The 17,094-nt window shown below is 35.9% G+C and overlaps 1 protein-coding gene across 1 annotated transcript; it reads right to left on the bottom strand.

Annotated features, from left to right (window-relative positions):
• Window positions 1–241: 241 nt before the first annotated feature.
• On the bottom strand, window positions 242–6,770 carry MSTN (myostatin). The gene is made up of 3 exons (XM_020900528.2): window positions 6,248–6,770; window positions 4,033–4,406; window positions 242–2,001 (listed from the first exon to the last, which is right to left on the bottom strand). Exons 1-3 carry the CDS (start codon window positions 6,618–6,620, stop codon window positions 1,621–1,623), a joined length of 1,128 nt encoding a protein of 375 aa, XP_020756187.1. The 5' UTR covers window positions 6,621–6,770; the 3' UTR covers window positions 242–1,620.
• Between the last annotated feature and the right edge of the window lie 10,324 nt (window positions 6,771–17,094).

Below are 17,094 nucleotides of genomic sequence, written 5' to 3'. Positions count from 1 at the left end.
ATAAACTAGAGTAGCAGGCCTAAAATTTCTAAACCAAACTTTTGTGCTCAGTCATTAAACTTTTGTAATAAAATGGAAATCAGAAATCTAGAGTTAATCATTATAACATAAAACTGTTGTCTTTCAAAAAAGGTGAAAACACTTTAATATAACTTACATTGTTTCTACACATTAGATGTAAGAAATAATTTCACTTAATCATAAGTACAATTTATTTGATTAACAAAATCCTAATTTACAAAACAGTAGTAAATATATGCAGAAATATATTCATTATCAAATTATAAAATAAAATTAACAATTTGTAAGATATCATCAGTTTATTATTCTGATTTAAGATAATAGAGTTAAATCATTTTGGTATGCTTAATATTTATAAGTATTAAAATAATGGAACGTTGAGATTTGAATACACTGACAGTAAACCATTGAAATTTCACATTCACATTATACAGCCATCATGAATCCATAAGTGAATGCTAATAATGTAAAAAAATATAAAATGATTGTAATATAACCATCTAACCATTAGCATGTGGAGTTTTAAGACCACTATTTAATCAACTAATTTGCTCCGAAATATAAGCATTTGCTTTTATGTCCTACATGACATGTCTTTGTACCTTAATACTCAATTTGAATGTCCTTACTGTAAAAATATACCAAAGTAAATAAAAAAGGAGACGTTTATTTACAAAACAATATTGTATACATATTATATAAATGCAACTGTTTCAAAGTCTTTTTATACAATATTGATAAAATCAGTCATTTCCATTATTTATCCTAAAAGCTGCAGTATTGCAAAGGCAGGCTATAATTTTGAGATTTTGACAAAAATGAATACTTTCTGACTGCCTTTTAAATGCAGCTTCTCCAAGTATGCTACAGAATTGAATGTAGACCTCTAGAAAAATGATTTTTCTTTTTTATAGAAAATCCATTGCCCATAGGGAGGAGTGTGAAAATGCACCTGAAGAAAGGAGAAACTTATTACTTTACTGAATGTTTTTTACTTGATAAACCTGATAACATCATCCATTCAGCCTATTGTATTAGCACCATTGGCATAAACTGTTAATGTACTGTATCAATCAGAATAGGAGTGGTAACTTGCATATGGTGTACCATCCCTATTTTATGGAATCTCATCTTACCAAGTATGCTATCATACAATATAAATTCAAGTGTTTAAGGATGTTTCAAATAATGGTATATAACAATACTGCATTTTACCAATACTACATATAGATTTTTCTGTAAATATTAAGTGAAACTGTAAAGAAATAGATTTTAAAGCATACTCCTTTAATTCACTGGAAGACAAGGAGAATTGCTTTCACTCACCGGCATATGTTGCAATATATTTGAACATAAATGGAATTTGATCTCCTAGTTCAAAAACTCTGGAAATCATAAAACTTATTATACGATTTTGTTTTGATGGTTAAATGCCAACCATTGCATATATTCTCTCTTTTAGTTCATATACTGTAGCTTGTGCTTAAGTGACCGTAGCATACTCTAGGCTTATAGCCTGTGGTACATAATTTCACAGTTTCAAAATTGTTGAGGGGAAGACCTTCCGTGTTTTAGGAAGCTATGAACCAAATAGAAATCTCATGAGCACCCACAGCGATCTACTACCATAGCTGGAATCTTCCCATATATTATTTGTTCTTTGTCATTAAAATACAGCATATTAATTGGAGACATCTTTGTAGGAGTACAGCAGGGGCCGGCTGAACCTCTGGGGTTCGCTTGGTGCACAAGGTGGGTATGAGGATACTTTTGCAAAAATACAAATTCACATTCTCCAGAGCAGTAATTGGCCTTATATCTTTTAGGTGCAATAATCCAATCCCATCCAAAAGCTTCAAAATCCACAGTTAGAGGGTAACGACAGCATCGAGATTCTGTGGAGTGCTCATCACAATCGAGCCCAAAATCTCTCCTAGATCTTTTTGGTGTGTCTGTTACCTTGACTTCTAAAAAAGGATTCTGTATGGAAAGGAAAGAAGAGTTAGTGATAGATCCCAAGACACTCTCCTACCTCAAGGACTCATTATTAAAGAAAGAAACTGATCATTTTGCTTACATCACATTTCTTTTTAAAAGGCACAGCATGAAGGAATTTTCATTTACACTAGGCTTGATTCTGCCTTTATGGCTCAAAAGTCTACAGTAGCCATAGGGATTCCCCTGAGGTCAGATCTTTGTCTTGTTTATCCTTGTTTTCCTCAGTTTGAGTATCTGAATGCCTGACATAATAGATGCTCTGGAAATACTGACGGATGACAGTAAAGGAGGAAAGGAAGAAAAAGGAGCGGGGAGGAGAGAAGAGGGCCCAGGGTAGCTTATGTCTTCCTGCGTGTTGATTAAATATGGTGGCTGAACGTGTCTGATGACTCCTGGAGGGATGGCATGCTCATTCATCCTCCATTCACTTGGTCTTATTCAGGGACACTTGGATATTAACACCGAAACAAAATAGTTGCCACCAAGTACTGCACAGATGCAATGGGAAGAAGGAAGGTAAAGTGATGAAGACAGTGGTAAGCACATAGGGTTGGAAAGACCAACTCCACGAGAGAGGCACAGATTCAGAAGAAGATACAATGATGTTCCCTTTATTCTTTCACTGAAAAATGTTCCCACTCAGTTATTTAAACAGTTTGCTAATCCTTCCCCTGTACCAATGTACTTTTCATGAATTTGTACTTTTCCCTGTACTTTTCATGAATTTGAGACATTTTTCCTTCTATGTGGAAAAGTTTGAGGAATACATCTTATTAGTCATCTGTTTAATAATAACTAAAATCTGTCACATAACCAACTTTGATTATTAAAATGCTACCTAGAAAAAGAACACATTCTTTTTTATCCTATACTAAAATCAAAATAGACCTGGTAATTATTGGTATTTAAGATTATACAAAATAACATCATTTTGGGAGTCAATAACATTTTATGTAGTATATTTAAAGAAAAATTGATCACTTGGAAAATTTTATAATCTCTTGAAGAATTTGTTATCATTCAGATATGATTTACTTTACATTTAGATATGATATTCTTTACAAATAACACCATTTAAAAACTAAAAAGCTTGCAAGTATAATCTTCTGCTGTAAATTAAATCAATAAATGGAAATTAAAAGTATGGTCACATTAAATAAGTTTTTGAAAACAGAAGTAAATACAAGCATAGATAAGCCAGAAGAGTGAGTAGCTCTAAACTTATACTAGGTTTTAAAATGTTTTTCTATTAATTTTTATGATATATAAGGCATTATTTTCTGTTTGATTTTATATTAAATTAGTTGATATTACCTAAGTTAACTCCTACTAAAGAACAGTAAGACTGTTCAGAAAATAGCTGGGTAGTACAAGTTAACTAGCCTGAAATTTTTCATTTTATCAGGGGTAATTCACAAAGTAATCCACATATATATCAGTGCATCACTAGTCTATAAAACAGGAAACCTATTTATCATGAGAGATCTTAAATATAGTATATTTAATAGTATATAAGCCTAAACACATATCTAGTTAATTTCTATAAGTAAAAGCATCTTATTTTAATTACAACTTTTAGAGTTTATTTTTCTGCTTTATTAAGCAAAAGAATTTAAACAAATTTGTCACTCTTCTGGGGGAAAAATGTGTTGTTAGGTGTGTACTAGAATCCACTGTGAAGACTTCATGTTTTTATTTATATAATCATGTAGCACATCAATGGAAAGCATTTTATATTTCATGCTCAATTCAAAAGAATTCCCTAAAAAATTAAGGACCATGGTATACCTTTTTTTTTAAATCCTCACACAAAGTAAAAGTATCAAGAGAGTGTTTCATAGGATGTGAAACTGGACACCTACTTTTATTGGGTACAGGGCTACCATTGGGGTAAGGCACCTTTGTCTGGCTTATAAGCACAGGAAACTGGTAGTTATTTTTCACTACTGTTCATTCACATTATTAATAAATACATAACAAGGTTTTTAGCATGTTATTTTCAGTAATACTTACCAGTCCATCTTCTCCTGGTTCTGGGAAGGTTACAGCAAGATCGTGGCCATTCTCATCTAAAGCTTTGATCTCAATGCCTAAGTTGGATTCAGGTTGTTTGAGCCAGTTTTGCAACACTGTCTTCACGTCAATGCTCTGCCAAATACCAGTGCCTGGGTTCATGTCAAGTTTCAGAGATCGGATTCCAGTATACCTTGTACCGTCTTTCATGGGTTTGATGAGTCTCAGGATTTGCACAAACACTGTCGTAGGAGTCTTGACAGGTCTCAGATATATCCACAGTTGGGCCTTTACTACTTTATTGTATTGTATCTTAGAGCTAAACTGAAAGAAGCAACATTTGGGTTTTCCTTCCACTTGCGTTAGAAGATCAGCTACAAATGAATAAGAAAAAAGTTACAAAGATCATTTTTATGAAAAATGAACAAATGCCTCCATGTCCATCTATGAGCATTTTTTTAGTGGAATAATGTGTGCATATTTAGTCTTTTAAAATGTAAAAATATGTAGCATTTCATTCATGACAGCAAAATATCAAGTATAACAATTATTATAGCTTTTCAGAATCTTTTAGGTATATGTTTTTTCAGCTGTTTATGAGCAGCCTACTTCCTTTCCAGAGAACTGTGGACTAAGGAAAATTCTATTAAGGAATGAAAAGTGGATGAAATTTTAAAATGATGATGATTAGAGAGAACAAGAGACACTGCAGAAGAACATCCACTTAGAATTCTTTGGGAATCTGAGAGTTCCACTTACGGAGCAGCTGTACCGATCAGTCTGGAGAAAGGAACCCCTCCCCCAGGCCTGAATTACCTGGGGGCAAGACACGCTGAGCAAGAGCTGAGCTCGGGAATTAGTAGAAAATACAGTGCATCTGCTATGCTAGGGCGCTGGGACAGCCTTTCAAAGGGGGAAAAAAAAAAAAAAAACTAGCAGGTAATTAGCACCAAAATTTAGATGTTGTATTCAAACTATTTCAAAACTTAGAAAACATTGTCTTTAGGGCCAGGCTGTCATTGTAAGCAGAAGCACTTAGCAATTTCTTGCCTTTTTGTTTTCTCAAGATTGTTTATAAATAAGGCAAATCTATTCCAGGATTATCTGATAGCACAGTCCTAAAGGAAATCTATTTGTTGCCTTATAACCTAGTTACTTAGTAAGAAAAATCAGTATTTTGAAACTGTTTTGAGTCCAGTTTAAAGTGGGTAGAGCACTGTATAAAGCAAGATCAGAGAGAGACACACGGCACAAAAATCTTTCTTGTCATGCCTTCTCTGTTAGGGTGCCCCTTCTCCCTTTCCTTGAGTATAGGTTTTAACTGCCGGCAACAGAAATGGTATGAAACATACTATCTTTCAGAAACAACACAGATACTACATACAGGTAATAGTTCTCCCTCCTATAAGGAATAAAATAATATTTTAGAAGGTTATTAAGCATGTGCCTCCTAGATATGTGCAGACCAGGTACTCTCAACAATAGTACCATGGTCAGGGTATAAGTGGAACTTTGTAAGCCATAACCTACTCAATTAAAGTGTTTATTTCTTAGCATTTTCTGCTAATTAGCTCATGATTTATCATTATGCAGTGTTTACTTCCTTATTGCTCTTACTAATACATTGTTTATTAAGAATATTTTTTATCCTTTTCACTGTAATGGCTTTCAAAATTAGATACTCTGTGAAGAACATAAAAACCCCATGAGAAATAGTTTTGAATAGCAGAAGTCATTCTAAGTGTTCAGCAAATGTCCAAATAGGCTTCACCATCTACAGATTTCTTCCTTTCTCTTTTATTAGTGAAAAAAAAAAAAAACCCTGTTATTATAAATGCATATTTCAGGCAACCAAATGCAATTAGGAAATTTCATGTAAACTTTTCACATTGCTGTTACTGTCTCCCAATCCTTTACCTTGGTAGCATTAAGCTGTGAACACATAAACATGTTATAGTTGTGTAAACTATATAACATGAATGCTATGCAAGCATTGCATTTTTTATTTTTAGCTTTTTAGCTCTCTAAGGAGACAGTGGAGCAGCTTTCAGTCTCATTAGTATATTTCTCGGGAAATCTTGAAAGAAGCTCTTTTCCCTCCTGCTTACATGCAAGCCAGCAGCTTGTTAAAAGAGCCTGAAAATAGATCGGTTTCTCATAAACACTAGAGCAACAGTCAGCAGAATCGTGGCTCTGCCCTAGCAGGACTACTCACACTCCGTGGGCATGGTGATGACCGTTTCCGTCGTAGCGTGGTAGTCATCATCTTCCAAGGAGCCGTCACTGCTGTCATCTCTCTGGACATCGTACTGATCAATCAGTTCCCGGAGTGGAGGAGCTTTGGGCAGAAGTTGTCTTACAGCATCTTTGCTGATGTTAGGAGCTGTTTCCAGGCGAAGTTTACTGAGGATTTGGATTTTTATGGCTTCTAGTCTTAAGGATTTAGTGTTTTGTCTCCACAAACATGCATTACACAGCCCCTCTTTTTCCACATTTTCCTTCTGCTCGCTGTTCTCATTCAGATCCACGGGGCCAGCAACAATCAGCATAAATAGGTAAATATAAACACAGATTTGCAGTTTTTGCATGGTTTTAAAATCAAGACAATCTTTTCCCTTGTTCTTCCTTCTTCCGTTTACTTTTCTTTTGCTTTTGAGTAACGCCAAGCCAAACGTTAATGCCTGCCCAGGCTGAGAGACAACTTGACACACCAGTGAATCTTTTATACTGTATTCCAAGTGGCTTTTTATATTCCAACTTTGATGAGACAAGTGTCGTCGGGATCTGTGATTGGTTCATGCTCCACAATGATCTCGCTGTCAGAGGTTAAAACCCTGTCTGTCACAAGTCACCAAACAGTATTTTGTTACAGTCAAGGGTGAGCTGATTCATTTGACTACTTCTTAAAAGGAATAAATCTATGAATAATAAAGGCTGTATGTGACATTCAAAAAATTAAAAACTATATTAACAATAACATATACACTTAGATCTTATTCATCTTTATATGTGAAACTTTAAAATTATTATTTAAGTGAATAAATCTTAATTTACACTTCATGCTTAAAAAGTTGACATGTTCTTCCCTCAGAAAATAAAATGATTTTATATTATTTAAGCAAGCATTTGAAGTAAAAAGAATTTTATTTGTTATATTAAATTATTTTTAGTCTTGTATAATTAGAAAGTACAGATTTATTTAGGAAGACTTAAATGAAAAGATTGTGATACTAGTAAAAGATTTTCTGCTATAATTTGAGAAACTTGTTTCCCTAATAAATTCTTAGCACATAATGAAAAATCCTACTTTAATATTAAATTGCTCGTGGAATTATTTTTAAATAATACCTTTTATTCGTATGAAAATTGCATTTCAGTTTCAATTGACTACTATTAAGGTACTTCCTATCCTAAAGTTGCAGATTAATATTGCTCAGAGGATGTGTTTTTTCATTGTTTATTAAAAAAGGGATATTGTCAGCTATTTGAACTTAGAATAACTTAGAATGACATAGAATAAGAAGATAGTGAATTTTATGATGGGTAACGAAGTTTTCCTCCGCTTTCCAGTGGTAAAAGAAAAAATGTAGTTACCTACTCTCTGTAAATTATATCTGAACATTGTGAACGCAGAAAAGGAAAGGAACACCGTAATAAAGGGTGCCCATTTTTCTACTCTCACTACTGTGCTAGCACATTTTTATACTTCCTAGTACTGGGCTACTTCCTAGTACTTCCTTTGTCCGTTTCTCATTTGACCAGAGGGCAGACACCTGGCAGGGATTTGGGGTAAGGTTTGGGAGCAGAAAATGGAGCTTTTTGTTCTCTAGATTTAAGTGGCCCCCGTAGGGATCAAACTCTCAACCTTAGCTTTGGGAGCCACAAGGTCTAATCAAATGCACTATTAAAAAGCTAAATAAATATAGCTAGCAAGAAACAGAAGCTGTTTCCAGGCCACAGGAGATTTATTTTTCCTACTACTTTTGGGGAAGCTAAGGACTCCTAAGAGAGTTAATCCATTACTTTTTTTCCCAAGAGAGTGCAGTGGTTCATATCAAATATTTATTTTTTAGGTCACTACTTTCGCACATTGTACACTAATTTACTGCCTCAGTGCACTAAAATGCAACTCAGTAGCCTGAAAAGTTAATGCATTTTCATCAAATTCTTAAGAGGTATCTACATCTCTTGAGAAAAAATGGCCTTACATAATGCATTAGATTTGCCCATCATTAAAGATTAAGGAAAACCAGACACAAACCAGATGCCCTGAAGGATTTCAGATAGTCTTTGTTGTGGAGCAGTATTAGATCAGGCTTATAAAGTTTTATTTGTTCGGTAAATTTATTTTTCAACATATAAATCTTTGTAATGTTATAATTGTAACATATGCCCCTATGCACTTCTGAGCAAATCAAATCTTTTTTTCCCTTTTAACTTGATTAGAATTGTGTAGCAATTGAGATCTCAGGTCCTGGAGTTGGATAGACCTGAGTTCAGATCTCAATTTGCCACTGTGTAATAATGAATGAGATACTTCTCTAACCTTCAGTTTCCTCATAGAGTGTTGGGGGCATGTAATTCAATAATACGTGTAAATTGTTGAGTACAGTGCCTGTCATATAGTAAGTGATTGATAACTGGTACTTGAGTACTTAGTCTTTGTTTCATACAGAGAGGTTTGAGATTATAGTTAAATTTATCCTCCACATGAACTAGAACTGCTTCAGTTTGTAGTTAGTTGCCAGTTACCAACATAGGCTAGCTCTCTAGTAAAATGTTGTAAGGCAGCCCTGTGAGCCCCTTCTCCTTACTGCCTGGAATAAAGGAAACAAAGATTATCATTTCCATATAGTCAGTGCTCGTTATTCATGGATCCCATGTTTTCACATTTATCTCTTGCTGAGATTTATCTTAACTCCATAATCAATCACAGCGCTTTTATAAGCATTTGTGCACATGCACAGAACAGTGAAAAATTTGAGGCTTGTAACACACAGGATCCCAGTTGAGGTCAACCAAGTCAATTTTCTGCCTTGTTTCAGCCCTCATACTTAGTGAGTCCCCTTTTTGCAATCGATATACTACCATGCTTTTTATATTTTTGTGTGCATTTAGTGGGGGTGGGGGGTGATCCTGTTGCTTACAGTGCCCCCCAAGCATAGTGGTGAAGCGCTGTGCTCCTAGGCACAGGATGACCGTCATGGAAAGAAGAATGGTGTTGCCAGGGGGCTGGAGGAAGGGTGCGGTGTGATGGGGGAAAGCTACTGTTCAACAGATTCAGAGTTTTCAATTTGGGAAGATCAAAAAGTTCTGGAGATGGATGCTCATCATAGTTGCACAGCAAGGTAAGTGCACTTAATGCCACTGAACTATACAGTTAAAAATAGTTAGTCAGTTTCATGTTATGTATGTTTTGCCCACAATTTTTAAACAAGAAGGCTGTGATAGGACTGAAGGAAAATTTTTTCCTCAGAGAAAAAACAATGTGTGTTATGTAAGCTTCATTCAGGTTTCAGTTATAGGGCTTCTAGCTGTGAATCCAATGTTGAAGAATCAGCAGTATGTATTAAATAAGATATTTTAAAACAGAAATGCACACAAAACAAGGTTATTTAGTGATTGGCTAACAAAAACATGACCAGAGGCTGACGGGAATCTAACCTTGTAGTTCCCCTAGGGGCAGTGGTTCAGTGATCACTTATGCTGGCAGTGATTGGGTAGAACATAACTACTGTGAATAATGAGAGTCAGCTCTATCCAATCAGGATCTCCAGAGGTCAGTATTGAATAAATTAAGAGGTACTCAAGAAGTTTCAAGAACATATTTTCCTTCTCCAGTGTCGGTGATTGCAACCTTCCTGTGACTTCCGAGCAGCAAGCTTCACCAGCAGTAGGAAGCTTCACTGCCGTCTGGCAGCTGGGGGCCTAACTTTGGACAGGACTTTGTTGCTACAATGAGTGCGTAGAAAATTCCTTCTAGTCGACTGGGAGGGCGTGCCAGCCACCTTGCTGGCTTTGTCTTAGCCAAAGCAGTTTCTGCTCACGGGAGTCCAGAGCTCCTCTTCCTAAGACCTGTACTTTTCCTGCCCCTGTTCCTTGTACTCGTGGGCCTTACATCTGTGTCACCATGAGCAAGGTAGCAAGCAAACTCCTCTCATCTCTCTTACAAACACCATGCGGCGGAGGGGAGGGGTGTGCATTTCAAAACAACTTTGAGAGTATAAAGCATATTTCCCAAGAAACATTAATGGTTTTCCTGTTGGCATTCTGGAAGCTCCCAACTGTTACTAACGTAAAATTTTGCCAGAAGTTTAATGATGTGGCCAAAGAAAGGAGGAGACTCAGAATAAGGATGAATCATGAAAAATTCAACTTTGTTGTGGGAAAAGAGAGCAAGGTGCATTTTATCTGATCACTCTTGCCATTTCCTTGTGATGATAGCCCTTTGGTATAACACTGTTCTGATTACACTTAAAGCCAGAAAAAGACTGTATAGTGCTCAATTCACATAACAGGATGAGAAGGTGCCATCCTACAGTGGCAATATCTGATTATCCATGCTCTCAATAGATTACAGACCAAAAATGAACAAAAACAAAAGTACCCTTGACTCAGAGAGTAACAGTATGGAATAGAGATCTGGAATATAGTTCTGGGTTTCTTGCTGACATTTTATGTGACCTTGAATAAGTCAGATGGCAAAGCTTTCATTTAGAATGCATGTGTGTGTGTACTGTGGACCCTTGGACCACACAGGTTTGACCTGCATGGGTCCACTTATATGCACATTTTTCACTAAATATGTACTGCAGTACTGCACTATCTGAGGTTGGTTGAATCCTCAGATGCCGAACCTTGGATATTCATGTATCCAAGGCTGACTGTAAAATTATATGTGGATTTTCAACTTGGACAAGAGTTGGCACTTCTAACCCCTGTGCCGTTTGAGTGTCCACTGTATTAATTCACTTATTGTTTTATGAAATATTATAATGCCTATTATGTGTCTTATAGAGGACGAGATAGTTGGATGGTATCAGTGACTCAATGGACGTGAGTAGGAGCAAACTCCAGGATAGTGAAGGACAGAGAAATCTGGCGTGCTGCAGTTCATGGGGTCGCAAAAAGTCAAAGATGACTTAGCCGCTGAACAACAACAAATTATGTGCCTGGCATTGTGCTAGATTCTGAGGAGAAAACAGACAGAAACAGTCACTGTCTTCATAAAACCTACAATCTTCAATTGTAGGTTCAGTCTTCTAGATTCTTCAGTATAGAATGGAAATTTGATGAGGTGCGCTCTTTCACTTGAGGTGTATCCCCTAAAACAGTAATTCTCAAACCTTTTGGTCTCAAGATTACTCTGAAAAGTTATTTAGGATCCTCAAAAGCTTTTGTTTGTTTGGATCATATCTATCAATATTTAATGTATTATAAATTAAAAATGAGAAATGTTAGAATATAGACATATGCAAACATATATTCTATTTGCTGATAGAGTAATGATGATATCACATAGCTTGGAACCTCTGGAAAACTCGACTGTACATGTAAGAGAAAATGAGAGTAGCAAGGAAATCTTAGCTTTGTTATGAAAACAGGTCTTACTCCACAGATCGTCTAAAAGGGTCTTCACTTCAGGGATCTGCAGATCACACTTTGCCCCACAGTAATGAGTTTTATACAGTTTCAATTGAATATTTTCCCATCTAATTTTAAGTCCCATCATCTTAATATTTGTAACTTTGTTTCAATGAGGCATCAAATATGGTGATTTTTAGACAATGTATACTTTTTAACTGATACATAATTATTGCCAAGAGCAGAAATATACACTTTATTGTTTTATACTTACCAACTGCTAACTTACAGTTTCTCTAGAGGACATTTGGCCAACGTTTGTCGGTTCAAGGGGGTAGACCGAAATCTGGTCTTGAGAGTTCTCTTTATTTTGGTTTTCAGGTCAGTCTTGAAATGACAACACTCATATTATGGCAACATGTCATTAATATCCCCATTAACAAAACTTCTGCATTTCACTGTCCTTTAGAAATAGTATTAATTCAGGAAAGCTGCAAAATGTGATTTCTCTTCTTCCTTTCTGAAATGGAAACTCCAGCTTATTAATTACACATTTGTAATACAAAGAATAAGAATTAAATTATAATTTGGTTTCCTCTTCTTTTCCATTGAGAAAAGAGACTAGACTCAAAAACCTGGTGTTAAAATTATATGTGTGTGTTAGATTTTTACAGTTCCCGAATGTGTTTACTGATAACTGAACCAATAAGTGAATGACTGTCCCCTTGAATACAAAAAAGTTCAACTTGGTGATTTTTCAGCAGGTATATTTTTACTTTCATATTCATAATGTGTCATTATATTTATATTTACAGACTTTCTGAGTGGCTCTGGTTGTGTTTTTGTTTGCTCTGTGGCTCGCAGCGTTTCTATCCGGTTCCCTCTTGCTCACCCTGGTGCAGTCCCAGGACTGGTGGGTCCTGCGTCTTTGCCTCCTCTCACAGTTCTGTGAGAGCGTGCATGGGTCTCAGACATTCCACTGGAGTTCTGCACTCAATGATCTATGACCGCACAGACAGACTCTGTAGCTAGTGATAAGGCCTTGCTAGGGAGCGACCGTGCTTGCTCTGATACTACTGAAGACTGCCGAAGCCCTTACCCGATGCAGGTCCTGTCTCGGTCACACTGAGTCAAAAGCAGCCAAAGAGGAGGAAAGAAATCTCAAAAGGGGTGTGTGTGTGTGTGTGTATATGTCTGTGTGTGTGTGTGTGTATCTGTGTGTGTGTGACTGTGTGTGTGTGTGTGTGACTGTGTGTGTGTCTGTGTGTGTTTAGGCAAGGCAAGGGGTGTGTGTGTCTGTGTGTGTGTGTCTGTGTGTGTGTGACTGTGTGTGTGACTGTGTGTGTGTGTGTGTGTGTGTGTGACTGTGTGTGTGACTGTGTGTGTGACTGTGTGTGTCTGTGTGTGTATATGACTGTGTGTGTGTGTCTGTATGTGTGTGTGACTGTGTGTGTCTGTGTGTGACTGTGTGTGTGTCTGTGTGTGTGTGTGTCTGTGTTTAGGCAAGGCAAGGGGTGTGAATCAGTTTATACATATGCATATATCCACTCTTTTTGGATTCTATTCCCATGTATATCATTACAGAGTACTGGGTAGAGTTCTGTGTGCTATACAGTGGGTTCTTATTAGTTACCTATTGTACATATAGTAATGTGTATGTGTCAATTCATATCTCCCAGTTTAATCTCCTCCCATCCCCCTAGGTAACCATAAGTATGTTTCTACATCTGTGACTCTATTTCCATTTTGTAAGTAAGTTCATTTGTACCATTTTTAAAACTTAGTTTTTGATGCATATTTCATATTCTGGATCATTCAGGTAACCACTTTACATCTTCAGTGTCTTCATTTTATACAGTGTATAAAAATACAGCATCTACAGTGTTATAAAAAAAATGTTTACAGCTGAGTTATCTTACTAAAAACAAATTGGCTTCAAGTGGCATCTAAAGTGATAGATTTTACTTTTATCTATGAGTTCTCAAAAAAAATTGTTTTTCCTTGGAAAGGAATCCTATTATTCAAGCATTGAGAACCAGGCTCAAAAATTTCTTTAATCTACTAATAGTAAATAGGCATAGCTACTTAAGTCCATTTGCTCAAATCATTGACTGTTGTTTGGCAAAAGTCTGTGATTCACTAATTTAGCCCTTTTTACTGGACTTGATGTTGAAGCTGAAACTCCAATACTTTGACCATCAGATGCGAAGAGCTGACTCATTTGAGAAGACCCTGATGCTGGGGAAGATTGAGGGCAGGAGGAGAAGGGGATGACAGAGGATGAGATGGTTGGATGGCATCACTGACTCAATGGACATGGGTTTGGGTAAACTCTGGGAGTTGGTGATGGACAGGGAGGCCTGGCGTGCTGCAGTTCATGGGGTCGCAATGAGTCGGACACGACTGAGCGACTGAACTGAACTGAACTGAACTTGACTTGAATTTTCTTCTTGTTTATGTTGAATGCACATACAGTGAGATAGCCTGTAGGGAGTTTCAGATTCTCTGATATGTTATAGCAGTCTCTAGTTGGGCTGTCATATTTCCTGCACCCACATCCTTACTTCTGGTCTAAACCCACAGCATTACCCACCTCTCTGGATTAAGAAGGCATAAAATTCCTGCCTGCAGCTATACATTGGTCCCAAGACCTAATGAAGTTAAATTTTTTTAATTTATAAATAAGAAAAAAATGAGTGTAAGAGCTTCGTTTTTATTATTTTTGATGGCCGATTTTCTTCATGATAGTTTAGTTTACTTTAGAACAAGCTCAGGGTTTCCAGAGCAGATGACAGTATGGATTGAACTGATAAAAACAGATCTTTAGTTTTGAAGTCATTACTCTCCCTTATTATTGAGTTAATAAGCCTTCCAGTAAACAAACACTTCCCAAGAGAAAATCTTGCAATTCTTGGGGTTTTGTTTTGGGGGGATCTTTGGTAACCATAGACTTAATACAAAGTATGTTTCTGCATGTAAAAAAAATTAATTTTTTTTAGATTTCAATTTTAAATTTAATGTTTTAAACCCTTAAAAAAAATAACTCCCTCTTTACTCAGGTAGTGTTTTAGATGTGGTGATAACCATAGAAGAATTCAGTTTTTTTCAAGAGTATTCAGAAAATGTTTTCTCATTTCCTTGAAACTGCCTAAAGCGTTGTTTTTCATAATTCACGGAAGATTGGCTTTCAGAGGCATTCTGTTTCCAAATTCTTCTGTAAATTCCTAGAGAGGAACTCTCTAAAATTATTTATTAATTTATTTGCTCATTTAACATTTCCTGAGCACCTGGTTTGTGCTAGAGACCATGCCAAGAGCTAGAGACAGGAAAAAAATGATGCCTTTTGTCTAAGAGAAAAAATTGAATTTTAGGAACATCAGAACTTTAAGATTATCATATCTGATCTACTCATGAACAGATGGAGAAACTGAGGCCCTGAGAGAGGTTACATGACTTAAATTAGAATTAAATTTTAAAAGTTCATTTGATTTGCAAAGGCAGTTTGAATTGAAATACTTTTGAAGCACCAGTACTTTTTTATATTGAGTTAAGAATTTTTTTTAATATTCTAAAATTAACAAATAAGGTCAGTGCTCCATTTCCTGGGTCAATGCCAGAATGGTGCCCTTTGTTCTTGGACCCGGTCCATGGTCTGGCTTGGCAACCAAAAGACCCAGTGACCTGAGTTTGGCAATTAGTGTAGGGGTTTTAGTGTCTCCTGACTTAAACTACTTAGGCTTCCCATTTGCTCAATATTGGAGTTAGTTAGCCTTTTGTTACAGAATGTTACTACTTCTGTCAAGCTCATTTTTTTGATATTTTGAATTTATATTTACATCCTTAAATTTTTAAATGAATAAGTCAGAAGTTTCTAGTAATTTTAACTATAAAAAGTTCTATTTGACTTTCTTATTGGTTTTAAAATAGATACAATCTTGAATTACAGTAAAAACATTGTCATTTAACATGAATGTTCATTAATATGAACATTCTGGCCCCTGCTGGGAACTCTAAGAACTACATCACCTGTACTGTTAATTTTTCTAAGGTCATAGGGACTTCAGGTTAAACTTTGAACTCAGTTTTATGTATCTACTCTCTTTTTGTAACATACAGAAATGTATTGAATAAAACCCATAAATAAGGCATCACTATTAAGACTCAAAATCTGTGTTAAATAATGGACATTTTAACATGTCCATTATTGAGACAAAGAATTTAAATCCACTGTAATACAATCAAATATTCTACCTTAATTTAAAATTAATAAATCATTAATAAATGAATAAATCTAATAACATTTTTCATCTTCACTCAGAGGACAAATCAGATGATAGAACAGGTGAAATTTAAATACTTGATGAAATGTGGTAAAGACCCTACTTAGAATTTCATCTCAACAAATTTATTTAACACTCACTGGTTGTGGTTGGCATTGAGTATACTTATGTACACCATTGCCCTACACCTAAAGAGAAGTGAGTCATAGTTATGAAACAGTATTTGAGCAAGGGCCAGGTTATGGAATAGAGTGTGGACCGTGGGACAGACCAGCAGCTTCTTGGTGGAATGGTAGGTACCTGGGACAGTTACAGTGCTGAGCGGAGGGTCAGCAGATGACTAGAAATAAGATCACAAAACCTCCCCTCTCCAAAACCTGTGAATAAAGGAACACATTTGCCAGTTAGCACCGATGAGCCCTCAGACTCTGGAGAAATTAGGAAACCTTCATTTCCTCATCTGCAAAATGGAAATGTTAGGCAAGTTGTAAGAACTACGTGAGATAATAATGTAAGTACCAAGAACAGTGCCTGTTGTCAAGTAAGTGCTTAATAAATATTAAAGTCACTATCACTATCTAATAAAAATACCAATAGTACCTAACAGTATTCCTATTACTCATACTAATTTGTGCTAGAAATCTTTTTAAAATTGAAAATGTATAAATTTAACTTTTGTAAAGTGAGGGATGGGTATACATGATATACACAGAGGAAGATCTAAAGCAAAATGACTAGAAAACTAGAGAGAAAAAATGGGGAAAGATCTGCAAGGCAAATGCTAGCAAAAAAGAAAGTTAGGGTCATGATATTAGTCAGACAGGATGACATTTAAGGCAGAAAGTACAATACAAGATGAAGGGGGAAATTTTATGATGGTAAAGGATCTACAGAAAGGATATACCTTTCATAAATCTTAAAAGGATAAATAATAGTAAAAGTAAATAAAGAAAAACTGCAGAACTACAAAGAAACATAATCAGAAACAAAATAGCTGTAGCCTGCTTTAATTCACTTCCTGGATCAAGACATCAGTAGTTAGTAATTTTGAACAGTGAAGTCAATGAGGTTGATGAAATAGATTTGGTTGATAAAATAATAGATGCAACGGATATCCTGTTAACTGAAAATCAATCTTATTTTTAAAAGCTCATGACTCTTCCCTTCCGTGGCCATCGCTGAAGCGCCAGCGGCCAAA

Source organism: Odocoileus virginianus, chromosome 13 (genome assembly GCF_023699985.2).
Source record: "Odocoileus virginianus isolate 20LAN1187 ecotype Illinois chromosome 13, Ovbor_1.2, whole genome shotgun sequence".
Classification (NCBI taxonomy): domain Eukaryota; kingdom Metazoa; phylum Chordata; class Mammalia; order Artiodactyla; family Cervidae; genus Odocoileus; species Odocoileus virginianus.
This window is presented reverse-complemented; position numbering and strand designations above follow the sequence as displayed.